Source organism: Triticum dicoccoides, chromosome 6B (assembly GCF_002162155.2).
Source record: "Triticum dicoccoides isolate Atlit2015 ecotype Zavitan chromosome 6B, WEW_v2.0, whole genome shotgun sequence".
Lineage (NCBI taxonomy): Eukaryota > Viridiplantae > Streptophyta > Magnoliopsida > Poales > Poaceae > Triticum > Triticum dicoccoides.
Genome location: NC_041391.1, coordinates 635,182,729 through 635,198,248, shown reverse-complemented (window position 1 = coordinate 635,198,248; position 15,520 = coordinate 635,182,729). Strand labels below are relative to the sequence as shown.

The 15,520-nt window shown below is 41.6% G+C and overlaps 1 protein-coding gene across 3 annotated transcripts in view; it reads left to right on the top strand.

The window, feature by feature from the left end:
• Positions 1-7,221: 7,221 nt before the first annotated feature.
• The window catches only part of LOC119322622, a 17,509-nt gene continuing 9,210 nt past the window's right edge, over positions 7,222-15,520 (top strand). For all 3 annotated transcript variants that reach the window (XM_037596108.1, XM_037596109.1, XM_037596107.1), the window contains exons 1-10: positions 7,222-8,545; positions 9,622-9,707; positions 9,789-10,157; positions 10,259-10,342; positions 10,417-10,863; positions 11,586-11,652; positions 13,272-13,467; positions 13,627-13,730; positions 13,855-14,064; positions 14,267-14,499. In XM_037596108.1, coding sequence (XP_037452005.1) covers positions 7,222-8,545; positions 9,622-9,707; positions 9,789-10,157; positions 10,259-10,342; positions 10,417-10,863; positions 11,586-11,652; positions 13,272-13,467; positions 13,627-13,730; positions 13,855-14,064; positions 14,267-14,499 — 3,120 coding nt within the window. The remainder of the gene's footprint in view (positions 8,546-9,621; positions 9,708-9,788; positions 10,158-10,258; positions 10,343-10,416; positions 10,864-11,585; positions 11,653-13,271; positions 13,468-13,626; positions 13,731-13,854; positions 14,065-14,266; positions 14,500-15,520) is intronic.

Below are 15,520 nucleotides of genomic sequence, written 5' to 3'. Positions count from 1 at the left end.
TTGTGATAGAAGTGTCATAAGCATGACAAAAATTTCGTCCGGCCCAAAATGTCACGGATGTGTCTTTTTTTGTAGTGGTAGTTGCGGATGATTGCTAGAGTTCCAACAATAAGTGCATATGATCCAAGTAGAGAAAGTATGTTAGCTCATGCCTCTCCCTCATGTAAAATTGCAAGAATGATTGCCAGTCTAGTTATCAATTGCCTAGGAACAAATGACTTTCTTGTTGACAAAAGCTATCTACTTTTATTACCTTGCAATTTATTTGTAGTTTTATTTTCGCAAAGTACTCATACTTTTATTCTTGCAAAATAGTTTCATACTTTTTTTTAGGTAAAGCAAACATCAAGTGTGCATAGAGTTGTATCGATGGTCGATAGAACTTGAGGGAATATTTTTTCTACCTTTAGCTCCTCGTTGGGTTCGACACTCTTATTTATCAAAAAAAGCTACAAAAGATCCCATACTTGTGGGTTATCAACGTACTATCATCTTTTTAATTCCTCAATAAGGCAACCTGATTTCCTAGGAGGTTTGGAAAGCATACCATGAATCATAACACTCCTAGGCACAAAATTTAAGAAATGGGTATCAAAGGTAGGTTCCCTTTTTATTTTAATAAAACTAGGATGAACACTAATCATCTTAAGATCTCCCTTTTCTTTACTAGATAAAGCATCCTTGTTTGGTTTAGGAAACTTATGCATGTAGGTAGCCTTCAGATTTTTACTCATGGGAATTTCATCACTAATTTTAATAGAAGAAAAAGCGGAACCCAAAGCATTAATAACTTCTTCCAATTTATCAATTCTATTGGGATTTTGTTCTATGATAGAATCCTTTTCTTTAAGCAACTTAAGCACATTACCTACCATGGATCCTAATTTAGTAACTTGATTATGCACCCTTTTATCCAAATTCTCAAATTGTTTAGTACTTGGCATTTTTTCAATAATGTCCAATCTTTACATAATAAGTTTTATGGTTAACTCAGTTTCATTAACTTTGATATGTGGTGATCCCACTAAGTTTCCCATAGCATTGAAAGCCTCCCAATGGTGACTACTCAAGAAATTTCCTCAAGTAATAGTATCAAGCACAAATCTATACTAAGTAGTAACACCAACATAAAAATTTCGAAGAAGAAAGGTAGTAGATTGCTTATGGATAGATCTATTTTGAGCATAACAAATTCTATACCAAATATCTTTTAAACTTTCTCCACCTCTTTGTTTAAAATTAAGAACCTCCAATTCAGGCTTGGAAATGACAATTAAAGGACTAGCCATGGCAGCAAAACAATAAGAAATAACAACACAAGATTTTTTTTGGTGTTTATGGAAGTTTTAGCAAACGACAAAAAGCAATTAGACAAAAAGATTAAAACAAGAAAACAAAAGTAATTGTGCGAAGGCACCTCACTTGATAGATGATGACTCCCCGACAACGACACCATAAATTATTTTGCTACTCTCGCAGGAGTTGCTGGATTTCTCTCAAGAGGAAGGGTGATGTGATGTCTACTACGCAACCTTGTTCTTGTAGACTCATGTTGGCCCTCCAAGCGCAGAGTTTTGTAGGACAGTAGCAAATTTCCCTCAAGTGGATGATCAAAGGTTTATCAATCCATGGGAGGCGTAGGATGAAGATGGTCTCTCTCAAACAACCCTGCAACCAAATAACAAAGAGTCTCTTGTGTCCCCAACACACCCAATACAATGGTAAATTGTATAGGTGCACTAGTTCAGCAAAGATATGGTGATACAAGTGCAATATGGATGGTAGATATAGGTTTTTGTAATCTAAAAATATAAAAAACATCAAGGTAACTAGTAACAAAAGTGACCAAAAACGGTATTGCAATGCTTCAAAACAAGGCCTAGGGTTCATACTTTCACTAGTGCAAGTTCTCTCAACAATGATAACATAATTAGATCATATAACAATCCCTCGACGTGCAACAAAAGAGTCACTCCAAATTCACTAATAGCGGAGAACAAACGAATAGATTACTATAGGGTACGAAACCATCTCAAAGTTATTCTTTTTGATCGATCTATTGGGCTATTCCTATAAGTGTCACAAATAGCCCTAGAGTTCGTACTAAAATAACACCTTAAGACACACATCAACCAAAACCCTAATGTCACCTAGATACTCCAATGTCACCACAAGTATCCACGGGTTTGATTATATGATATGCATCACACAATCTCATATTCAAATATTCAGACCAACACAAAGAACTTCAAAGAGTGCCCCAAAGTTTCTACTGGAAAGTCAAGATGAAAACGTGTGCCAACCCCTATGCGTAAGTTCACAAGGTCACAAAACCCGCAAGTTGATCACCAAAATATACATCAAATGGATCACGTGAATATCCCATTGTCACCACAGATAAGCACATGCAAGACATACATAAGTGTTCTCAAATCCTTAAAGACTCAATCCGATAAGATAACTTCAAAGGGAAAACTCAATCCGTTACAAGAAGGTAGAGGGGGAGAAACATCATAAGATCCGACTATAGTAGCAAAGCTCGCGGTACATCAAGATCGTGCCAAATCAAGAATGAGAGAGAGATAGATCAAACGCATAGCTACTGGTACATACCCTCAGCCCCGAGGGTGAACTACTCCCTCCTCGTCATGGAGAGCGCCGGGATGATGAAGATGACCACCGGTGATGGATTCCCCCCTCCAGTAGGGTACCGGAACAGGGTCCCGAGAGGTTTTTCGTGGCTATAGAGGCTTGCGGTGGTGTAACTCCCGATCTAGGTTTATTTCTGGGGGTTTCTGTATTTATAGGAATTTTTGGCGTCGAGAACAAGTCAGGGGGGTCCACGAGTCAACGACAAGACAGGGGGCACGCCCTAGGGGGCACGCGCCCTCCATCCTTGTGGTGGCCTCGGGACTCTTCTGGCCCAACTCTTTTACTTCGGGGGCTTCTTCTGGTCCATACAAAATCACCATAATTTTTTAGGTCATTTGGACTCCGTTTGGTATTCCTTTTCTATAAAACTCAAAAACAAGGAAACAAAACAAAAACTGGCACTAGGCTCTAGGTTAATAGGTTAGTCCCAGAAATCATATAAAATAGCATATAAATGCATATAAAACATCTAAGATGGATAATATAATAGCATGGAACAATAAAAAAATTATAGATACGTTGGAGACGTATCATGATGTAACATAGCAGCAAAAAATATTTCCCTCAGTCAAGAACCAAGGTTTAATTGAACCAGTAGGAGGAACCATACTAACAATGTTAGCAACATCTGCACACAACTCCAAAAGATGCTTGCACCCAACAGAAGGCTAGAGGGTTGCCAATCCCCTTGTTTCCCGCTAGTTGCAAGATTAAAATGGATAATGATAGGATAATAGTTTACAAGATAATAAATAACATAATAAAAATATACGGCGAATAGGATTGCAATTGTAGGAAGTTTGTATTAATGAGAAGATAGACCCGGGGGTTATAGGTTCACTAGTGGCATCTCTGTCGGAAGCATAGCAATGGTGGGTACACAAATTATTGTTGGGAAATTAACAGAATAACGAATAATTATGATGATCATTCATAGCATACTATAATATAGGCATTACGTCCGTGACAATTAGAACGTTAAACTTACTGACCCCTACTACTATTACTCCACCCCAAGACCGCTATCCAGCATGCATATCAAAGCATTAACTTCATAAAATAGAGTAACGCAATAAGTATGATGACATAATATAGACGGGAAGAGATCAATCAATATGATCAAACCCCGTCGTTTTCCCCTTAGTGGAAACAATACAATACGTGCCCTTATCCCTTTTGTCACTAGACAGAGTTACCGCAAGATGGAACCCACTACTATGCACCACTCCCTTTAAGATATAATCATCTAATTGGCCAAAGAAGAATCAATACATAGGAAAGCATACATAGCTATGAAATTACATATAAACGATTTCGGATAAGATCTCATATAACTCAATGAATAATTCCTAAACTCACACTTAATCGGATCCCAACAAACGCACACTGCAAAGAAGATTACATCGAATATATCTCAAAGGAGATCATTATATTGGAGAGAGAGAGAGACAGAGAGAGAGAGAGAGATCTAGTTACTGCTATGGACCTGTAGTCCGTAGGTCCTGTAGAAACTAGTCACACATCATCATGGAGGCAACAAGGTTGATGAAGACCGCCTCCCTGATGATTGCCCCCTTTGATAGATTGCTAGAACATGGCTCCATATTGGATCGCAAAACAACAGAGGCTTGCGATGATGATGAAGTTGTTTCCGGTCTCGCTCCGAGGGTTTATGATTATTGGGGTATTTATGGAGCCAGAAATAGGTCAAACAAAGCCACGGGGGCCCACAAGCTTGGGTGGCGCCCCCTAGGGGCACACCCCTTGAGCTTGTGGCTCCCTGGTGGGTCTTTTGGCCTCCTCTCGAAGCTTCTAGTGTCACATATATTACAGAAAAAATTCCCACAAAGTTTCAGCGTGTTTGGACTTTGTTTGGTATGTTTTCCCCGCGAAATCGAAAATGTGCAAAAAACATTAACTGACACTGGGCGCAAAATTAATAAGTTAGTCCATAGAAACGATATAAAATGACATATAAAGTATATGAAAGTGATAATATAATATCATGAAACCATTAAAAATTATATATACGTTGGAGACGTGTCATAGGGTATACTAGCTAGGTGATTGGGTGTGATGGTAGCAAAAGCAAGAATTTTATCCGGGTTCGAGCTCTCACGGTGGAGATAATACACTACTCATGTTCGTGTATATTGCGTTGGTGAGTATACAAAGCTCAGATAAAGTACCAAGGGATTGTAAGTTGTCCTATGCCCAACCCATGGCTTATATAGCACACTGAGAGTCCCAGGGTTAAAGATACTAGTCGGCTACGCCGGTGGAGGTAGAGTCCTCCACAACTTTGATATCTTTAGATTGCATGCCAAGTCTTCCAGAGTCTCTGTATAACCCGCCATGGGCCGCCCAATATGGCCTAGGACGGAGCCGACCCAGGGGTCATCAGCCCGGCCCACGAGGCCGGGAACTGACGTGGTGAGAGTCCTCTCGCCCGGAACACCGTCACCAAGTTTGCTCCGATGGTTGCTTTGCCGCTAGCAACAGGGCTATTGGCGCCAGCGGTTGGTGGTTTGCTACGAAGGAGAGCTTGCAGGCTGTGAAAACTTTTGATGCTATATTTCTTGATAATCCTTTACAACTACAATTTCGATACAATGGCATTGCATTCTGTGCTACTGTTCTTACCTTTTCTCGTTTGATTTTTTGGTCGTAAAAATCATTATGATTTGAAATATTTAGACAAGCCAATTCATGGTGTGGTGATCCATGACGCGACATATGTTGCTTAATAAACTCTCCTAACATTTCGATCGCTCGTCCTTTGCCCAACCTCCCCTACCACACCCCTACCCTCTCACCATTCTGATCTTTTTCCCTATACCATCCTTGTTTTTTTGGAAAACAGTTTCAACTACCCCATATTTTATTGACTTACCAATTTATTTATTTATTTATTTATTAGGTAAAAGTTCTTACCAAATATAATCTCTTCGCATACTTTAAGTAGATAGAAAGATAAAATATGTGTAACGTTCTGTTGTCTGCTCGTCCTTTGTCCAACCTCCCGCATATACGCTCTCTCATTCCCCTTTTCATTTTGATTCCCCCCTCCCATCGACAGTTCTTCTCCACCGTTTTTTTTCTTTCAAACTGTCTCAACTATCCCACATTTTTTGGTAAATAAATAATTATACTCCCTCCATTCCTAAATATAAGTTTTCTTTAGAGATTTCACTATGTACTACAATGGAGCAAAATGAATGAATCTACACCCTAAAATATGTTTATATACATCCATATGCAGGAACGAAGAGAGTATTGTTTTCTTTAGAAGTCAATAAATGCTTTACCAAATATAATACTAATGTTTTTTCTTCAGCAAGTCAATAAATGTTTACCAAATATAATCGTAATATTTTTCTTTGTCAAGTAAGTAAATGCTTACCAAATATAATTCTAATGTTTCTTTGGAAGTCAATAAATGCTTACCAAATACTCCCTCCGTCCGAAAATACTTGTCGAAGGAATGGATGTATCTAGTCGTATTTTAGTTTTAGATGCATCCACTTTTATTCATTTCTGCGACAAGTATTTCTGGACGGAGGGAGTATAATGCTAATATTTTCTTTGGCAAGTCAATAAATGCTTACCAAATACAATCCTTGCATTTTCTTCGAAAGTCTAAAAATGCGTACCAAATATATAATCCTAATAAATATGGACACATTTATCTGGCGAACGCTCGCTCGGGAGAAATTGCCAGCGAACGCCCCAGTTGCCATGCAAATACAACTAAAATTGCCATGCATTTGCCATGTATGAAAGGGGAACTTGCCATTTAGAAAAAAATGCCAGCGATGCAGTGCAATTTTTGAAAGAATGACATGCGTCTGATCACAATCCAACGGCTTTACAGTCGTTCGCTGTGAGCTCCATCCCAGCGAACGTCCGCCAGTTAGATAGTATATTGATAAATACTTATACCCCACTGCAATTATCTGCTAAAAAAATCAGATCACATTCCAGGGTGTGTATCACCCGCAAAATAATAGTGGTGCCTATCTCGTGCTGCGTCCATCCTGCACCGTCGAATCGCCAGAGATGGAAGCCTCCAAATGCGGTTGACAGTAGGACGGGACACGCTCCCCCGTTTTCCGTTCCGTCTGCACTCCCGGCCTCGCTTCACCCGAACGAAACACCGCGCGTACGCCAGCCCGGGGGCTGTAAAGTTGCCGTTTGCGACGTGTATCCAGCCCGCGATTTGGGTCTATGCACAACGGACCCCGTGTCCCGGCGCGGCCACGCACGCCTACTACGCGGTACGCGCCCCTAGCCAGCTAGCCCCCACCACCCCACCCCACCCCGCCCCGCTCCCCCCTCTTCTCCCTCCCTCCCTCCCATCGGATCCGAACCCCGTACCGAGAAAACCGGGCCGGAGAGAGAAATCGAAGGCGCGGTCGGGAAACTGAGCAGAGCTCTCCCCGGTCGGTCGCTCGCTCGGAACGAAACCCTAACCCTAGCCCCGCCCCGGCCCTCCCCGCCGTCCCGCCTCGCCGGAGGCCTCCTCCCCCCGACGCGGGCGCCTCCCCCGGCGATGCGCCCCTCCCCCGCATGAGCGCCCGGGGCATGGCCGGCGCCGAGGGCTCGCCGGCGGGCCCGGCCCTCGGCGGCGTCGACCCCTTCGAGCAGGCCAGGAAGGCGCTGTCCCTGCGGACCCCGTTCGAGGGCGAGGAGACGGCGTCCAGGGCGCCCACCCTGCCCGCGCGCCTCGTCAGCTGGTCGGGGCCCAGCGACAGGCGCAAGAAGCACAAGAAGCTCGAGCTCCCGGACGCGGCCGCCGAGGAGCGCCCGCCGCAGCTCAACGCGGCGGCGCTCTCCTCCGGGAAGAAGGGCGCGTGGGACCACTTCGAGGCGTATTTCAGGCCGGTCAGCATGGGCGACGTCGAAATGTTGGCGCCCAAGCTCCCCGTCGCCCACGGGGAGCTCGACCCGTGCCTCGCCATCCCATTTCTGGGCACCACCCAGGACTTGCTGGACCAAGGCGAGACGTTTGATGTCGCTGTGGCTGAGACGAGCTCCTACCTGGGCGTGGGCGGCGAGGAGGTCGTCAGTACCAAGGAGCGCAGTGGGCAGACCATCGATTTTGTCAGTAGCATGAGTGTGGAGCAGGGCATACATGATGTGGTCGTGCAGCAGCTGGTTACTACCAGAGAGCGTGGTGACCAGAGCCTCGAGCAGCGCTTACATGAGGCTGTTGTGAAGCGGGAGTGGCCAATGGAAGTGGAGCAAGGTAGTAGCAGCGGCGGCACCGCGTCACCAACATGCGCAGATGAGGCAGGCACATCGATGAATTGGCTGCTAGGAGCAAGGCAGCGAGTTGTGCTCACTTCTGAGAGGCCAAACAAGAAGAGGAAGCTCATAGGTGTGGATGCTGGGTTAGAGCAGCTTGTGCTGCTTCCACGCCTGGGAGCTCAGGCTGGGACGATGTGCGATGTTTGCTGTTTGGGAGAGACTGACATGGCGTCAAATAGGATGCTTTGCTGTAACAACTGCAAGGTTTCCGTGCACCAGTGGTGCTATGGTTTGCATGTTGTGCCAGATGGCCAGTGGTTGTGCACTTGGTGCAAGTATGTGGAGTCGACAGGGTGCTCATTGAAGAAAGATGCAGGCATCACCCTTTCAATGCCGTGTTTGCTATGCCCAAAGGAGAAAGGGGCCCTAAAACCTGTAATAGGGGAGCCTAGTCGAACTGCAGATGGAGGCAACCTAAAATTCGCACACTTATTTTGTACTCTTTGGAGGCCAGAGGCTCTTGTGGAGGACATGGACTCAATGGAGCCTATTACAAATGTTGGATGGGTGCAAGAGAATCAGAGGAAACTGGTGTGTAACATTTGCAAGGTTAAGCATGGTGCATGCATTCGATGCAGCCATGGTATGTACTTTTACTCTTTGTTTCCATTATCACATTTTGAGTTTGATTGACTAAATATAATTCGTAAGGTTATGAGACCATATGTTTTGCAGAATATTGCTTGAGAACTGCAGCCTTGTGTTGTATCATTAATTGTTAAAATTAGGTGTAGGATGCTGTTTGCAGTCAAGCATAATGATCCGTATTCTGCTGTACCAGGCTGGGGCATTAGAATGCTTTCTAAAATAGTGATCTAGCAATAGGCCTCGTGATATTTGATTCGGCTTGTATCTCTTCAGTGTATTGCTATCCTTTCTCCTATGTGGAGTGACAAACTTCTGTAGTAGTCTTTTATAATAAGACCATTAGGCCAGGGTGCCACCTTCATCATCTAAAATGGTGCATTATGCGTGACTGCTGTTTTTCCCGTGAAAATATCGTGTTCACCGGGTGCTACTTTCCAAAAAGCCAGCATCACTTTCAGCACTTGGCTTGTAGTGCTCGAGTGGATGCAGCCTCTTAGTAAGGTTTTCCTTGACTAAAGTAGTGTCCTGTGATACTTTGGTATTGTCTTGTGTTAATTTACTTGCTTGTCTAAGTAAACGAAGATGTTCTCTGTTATTTTCTTGTGGCCACATGAAGGAATCTTGTTTTATGTTGATTGATTCCTTGGCTATGTGATTGACACTTATTTCATTGTGATACTGTTATTGTCTTGTGTTGATTGACTTGTTTGCCTAATTAACCAACATTGTTTTCTGTGTTATTTTCTCATGGCTGGAACATTCTCTTAGATATCGCAATACCCTGAACTCTTTTTGATATATGAAGTGTCTGCTTAAAATAGAGTAAGCATTGAATTATGTCCTAAATATGTGCCCTAAAAGCTGTTCATATGTGATACATTATATGAAAAGAAACATGTTCTGTTTGAGTTATCTTTGTTATTTCCCTCAACTTTTCTGCCAATTATAATTAGTACCATCTATGATATATATAGCCATGCTAAAGAATTATTAGTTTATGGTTACTATCCAGTCATGCAGAGTTTTACCAACTTTTGCATGTTGTTAATGCTAAGCTCCATGTGGTTTCAGGGGCCTGCCGGACAGCCTTTCATCCTATATGTGCACGAGAGTCCAAGCACCAAATGGAGATATGGGGAAAATCTGGACTTCCTAATGTGAGATCATTATCTTCTGGCTGTTGCCACAACCTTATGTAGATTGTTGCAGTTCATTTTTCATGTTTGTTTGTTCTGCAGGTTGAGCTGAGAGCGTTTTGCTCAAAGCATTCTTCAGTTGGATATGTCAATTCTGTAGACAAAGGTAATAATGCATCTGAGCAGAGGCCTACAGAAGTGAGGCTGAACGATGCAAATCTCGGCAGTGGAAAGATACCAAAACTGAGGTTCACACGCAAGAAAAAGGACAGATCCTTGAACCATGAAACCAGTAGCTTTAACCCTGATAACCTTATCAAAGTAGAGACAATGGAGCATGGTGCTTTGCCCCATAAAGTTAGAAATTTAAATACTCAAGCAACTCGAAATATGGAAATTGATACTGATCATCCCTCAGTTGGTGAGAATCTTATGAGAAACTCTGGTGATATTGCTATGGTGCTTAAAAAGGTAACTGGCTAACTGCAGTCCTGATTCAGAATCCAATAATTACTTAGCCATGTACTGCTGAGCCTTTGGCAAGGATTTTTTAATGTCTATTGTATTTGCAGCTAATCGACAGAGGGAATGTTAGCGTGAGTGATATAGCATCCGAAGTGGGTATTTCTTCAGCATCCTTGGAAGCTGCTCTCGTGGTACTTTGGATGTAGCTTATGCCTAGTAATACAAATTTATTTCCAAGCTATTTTGCTAATTCTCTAATTCTCAGGGTGAAACTACGACCTTTTCCCATGGGTTGAAGTTGAAAATCATCAAGTGGCTTCAAAAATCTGCACATATACTAGCTGTTCAAGCAATCACTCGTAAAGGGAGCTCAGAGGTGGTGCAAGATAACAAACTAGATGGGTCTGACAGTACAGATAGTGTCAATGTGAAGAGTTCATTAGTCCCAGAGGACAAAGGAGCTACATTTGAGATGTCAGATTCTGCTGTACCAAAACCCTCATCACCAAGATCTAAAGATAACGACAAGATTCTTGAAGAAGAGAAGGCAATACGTGCAACTGGAACTACTTTGGAAAATGGAAAAAAGAACGTAGTTAAAGGAAGTGCTGATCATGAGTATTTTCTTGCTGAAGATCTTGCAAAAGAATATACTGGAAATTTGTCCCAAGTTGGAGGCAAGGATACTTCAAAGGAAGTGGATGAAAAATTGGTAAGAAAAACATACTATTGAGTATTCTGTGAAGCTTTGCTTGTTTCTTGTACCTGAACTGGTGCGAAGCATGAAATATCAGTGTGTAGACAATAGTTTTCTTTGATTTATTTTCCTGCATAATGGACAAAGTGAGCATAGACCTTAATTGACAATGTTTCTGCACCCATATCTGCTTTCCAGCGAGCTTTAGTGTGTTGCAGAAAGTATAAAATGGAAATAAGGGAAATTTTATCTGTTGTGTTCTTTTGAGGGAAGAGATATCCTTAGTTGCTCTAATGGGATTTCTTTTAAATTCCACAAGGCCAAGTGGCCAAGGTGATATGTGTGTACGTTGTTTGCTGTGAACACTGATTATGTAGGATTGCAGGACCTATTCCGTGCTAAATGGCAAGTATATTATCTGAAATTCAGCAGTAAATGGTAGATGAGTTTTCTGTTAGCGTTCACAAACGGATTGTCCCTTAAATGTAATTTGTCTCTCCCTGCCGAGCGTTGGTTTTCGGGGTGTCTCCTTAATCTTTACCTCAAGTTCAACTGAGATGATAGCTAACCGATGTCGTTTAGATTCAGTTCTGTCATCATCGTTTGTGTCTCCCTATTCTGGTTAGGTTGTGACCTCCAGGTTACCTTTGCTTAGTAGGCTGTGCTTTCATTATTTACGGTCTTAAGGAAATGATCTTTAAATCTGGACGCAGTTTTGATTCCCATCCTTGTGACAGATATCAAACAGCATCTCTGGCAATAAAGTATTTGATACTTCCATGGAGATACCAAATCAACTTCAAGGTAAAAATCTTTTGTGAGACCAGTACTCCAGAGTTATCACTGCCTTTCGCATGACCTCTAGGCTCTAGATAGCATTTTAGTTGCTTGCCGTTTTGTTCTTCTGTTCTCTTTTGTATTAGCCACTGAATGTTAGTTTTATTTTGGTTAATTGTTCATTCACGTAACCAAATTAGGCAAGGCAAAACAAACATTTTAAACAAAGGTTACCAGTTAGATGTCAAATATGGCACGACCCAGTCTGAGAGGCAGCCTGAAAAGAACTTCACTTAGTGCTGCACCAGCTCTAAATGCTCTTTGTTTTAGCTTGTCTGCTTCTATTATAATGAGGTGGCTGCCAACTTTGTGAATTTTCCTAGCTTACATAGGATCCTTGTTTCCCGTGTTCTTAAGGTGTTTAATTGGTTGCAAATTTCAAGCATGCATTACTCATTTGTTATAATTTTGAACTATATTAGATATCTCCACCCGTAGGTGTAACTGGGTTACAACTTACAAGTTCACTTTTATTATTCCTTACAATGATGCAATGCAATGGGCGTGACAGTGCTGTTCTACATTTATCGCTTGTGGGTGTTTTAAGGCTATTGCCGGTGTCTTCTTAATTATTTCTCGTACTGGGCAAGACCAGTTCTTCTCCGTTGTTACTGCCATGCAAGAAACCTTTAATTAATATGTTTTGGTAAATGTTCTCTTTGTGAGGCATAGAGTGCTTTACTAGCTCGACCAACTCATTCTAGGGCCAGTTTGAGCTTGTTATTCTGTGCTGAATTATGTAGTAGTGTTTTCTATTCTAGTAAGATTTTACTGTTATGACCCCAAAAAGAAACTTTCAACTACTTATTCTATCAAAAAGTGAAAATTATAAGAGCACCCAGTCTTTATACGCAAATCTACCTCTAAGCTAGGACCCACACCTTGCATCTATTCCTATCAGAAAACTCTAATGGATGGAGGCACCTGTTGCCTGACCAAGTAAATATGTTTTGAAACAGTGATTACTTTGTGAAGCCGCTGTGATGACAAATGAGCAAAACTTTGTATTTTAATTAAATCTTTCATTTAAAGTCATAGCTAGTCATTTGCAAGATTAATTTAATGATTTCATTTCTTTTGTGGGCTCAAAGCGCTGCACAACAAAAATAGGCGAAATTGAAGGCATTGCATGTTAAATGCAGTGACATTGTTGAATTTGAAATTGTACCATTGAAAGTTAGCTTCTGTAAAATTTAGGTGACTTGGAAGTTTTAGTGTAAAGCTTCTTCTATCTTTCTTCCAACTTGTAAGTGGTATTTTATTTCCTTTAACGGGTTCAAATGATCTGATACATGGAACATAATAAAAACGGGTGAAACGAAGCATGCAACGAGAAGGTATAGAAATCCTCAAATCAATAGAAATCCCTTTCACAGACAGGATTTCCTTATGGAAATTCTGAAAGCATTGCTTATTTTATGGACCTAGATGGGAAAGTTAACTCTTATTCACGCAGAAAGGACTGTTTATATATACATTACAGTATTTTCTTTTAAAATCTATATGTTTTATTTAACAAATTATTTACATAATTATTCACATAATTGTGTGGTATCATTCTAGTTCTTACAATATGTTGTAAACAGATACATCACTTGGAAGGAAAAGTAACGACTTGACTGACGCTGAACTTGGCTCGGAAGTGGAGGAGTGTGTATCTTCATTGGATAAAACCTCTTCTTGGGTTGATGATGCTAAACATGGGTCAGATTCAGTTGAAAATGGCATATGCAATCATCATGATTGTAATATGGATCACGTTCATGGACAGCCTTTTTTCAAGTAAATAACCCAACTAATTGTTTTTTGGCCTATTCTGCTGTGGATTCTTCTAACCATCTTCTTTCTTTACTTTCAAACCACTTTTTTTTTCTTTCTTTTGCATGAACGTAGGTCCTCCTATTTTGCTCAGGTTGTTGAACCCTATTTTGCTTCATGCAGCTTTGATGATTCTCATTCTTACATCCATCCATTTATCAAGACAAAGATTGCTCATTTATGGAACCATGATTTGAAGCAGAATAAGCAGACACAGTATCGTCCTGGTAAATTCTTAATACCTTCTCCAAATAAATACTTTTTATATGTTTTTGGCATCTTAATATTTAAATGACATTTTACTTTCCACGCTCTAACTGAATCTATTTTTCCGTGGTCTAATATTATTAGAAGAGCAATTATGCTCTTCCGATGAGAAAAGGCATGTGGATTCCTCAGTAGAACTTACGGAAACAACAGGAATTGATGTGACAGATCAAATTTCTAAGGCAAAAGCTCTGGGAATCCTTGATCATTCGCCTGATGATGAAGTAGAAGCAGAAATGTTGTTCTTACAATCTAGGCTGCTTGACAATGCTATGGTTCTGAAGCATAGATGCGGTAAGATTTCTTCTGTTAATATATTATTTGTATCTGTTACTTTTCTGGTGGCGTTTTTCCAGAATAATAATACCTTGTCAATTCCTTTGTTGCTCATTTTACGTCAATGGCCTTGTGTCAACACTGTCCATGAAGCTGCCCTAATATAATGAAGCTGCTGTGTCTTCATTTTTCTGAATCACTGTACACTTGAATCTTGCAGAAGACTTAATAGTAAAGGTTGTCCAGAATCTTTCTTGCGAGTTGGATGTTTTCAGTAAAAGGAAATGGGACTTCATCCGTGTCAATCAGTTTCTTCGTGACGTTAGAGAAGCTAAGAAACGTGGCAGAAAAGAGAAGAGACATAAAGAAGCCCAGGCTGTACTAGCAGAAGCTGCAGCTGCTGTTGCAGCCTCCTCGCGTAACTCCACTGTGAGAAAAGATGCAAATGATGATGTAGGTCATCGAGAGGTTTCTTACTGTACTTTTTTAGATGATTTTTTTTGTTGTTGAGAGAAGTCCATATTACCCCCCTAAACATGTGCTGGAGTTCAGATTACAACACTCAGTTTTAGTACCGTTCAAAATACACTCTTAAACTCTTAAAACAGCTCAGATTACAACCCTTCCCAGTTTGAGGTGGTTTTGACCCTAGTATTGGTAGGTCAACATGCCCACGTCAGCTTCCTCTCTCTTGTTCCCACTGCATTCCTTTTGTTTGTCTCCCGTGTGAAGCAACTGTTAGATCCCAGCTCCTTGATTTGGACGGTGTGCGTGAGGCTGCTAATTTCGCATGAGTTCCGACGGTGTGAGGACGCATACAGTGGCCAACTCGAGGAAGCCACATCTCACAGTTCCAGAGATGGAGTCTCAATCCACCCGGTGGCCCCACGTCGTGAACGATCATGGTGATTTGTGGGCACTTTGGTGGCCCTGTCAAGTGTCTCCAGATCGTTCTGTTTTTTTAATCTCTCCAGTACTTTGATGCTGTGAGATCTGGCTTCGTCATTGGATCATACATGAGTTTGGGGAAAAAAGATATATGTTGATCAAGTTGCACTGTAGCTATTTGATGGAATGCCAGACCTGTGATGTTTTGCAGTGATGTGTGAGCTTGGTACAAAGTCATTTGATTTGATTCCTCCCTCCCGATTCAAATTCTTTCTTTCACTTCCTCTTGTGCTTTTCTTATACAATGGAAGCATACAGATTGTTTTCCACTTTCCTTTTCCAGTTCCCCTTCCTTTCCTGTTCATGCTTCTAGTAGTATTTAGTCTGCCGCCAGACGTGCAGTGGCCAGCTACCGGTTCCAGCATGGATTAACTCCGCTATTCCTCCTGTGGGGACGTGAGGTAAGATGCGACGCACACACCGGTAAGAGGCGCTGGGTGGCGGCTCAGTCCTATTCGCTCGGGAAGAGAAGAAATACAAAGAAGGGAATTGGGACAGAGAGGGAAAACGAGAGTTGGGCGGTGTG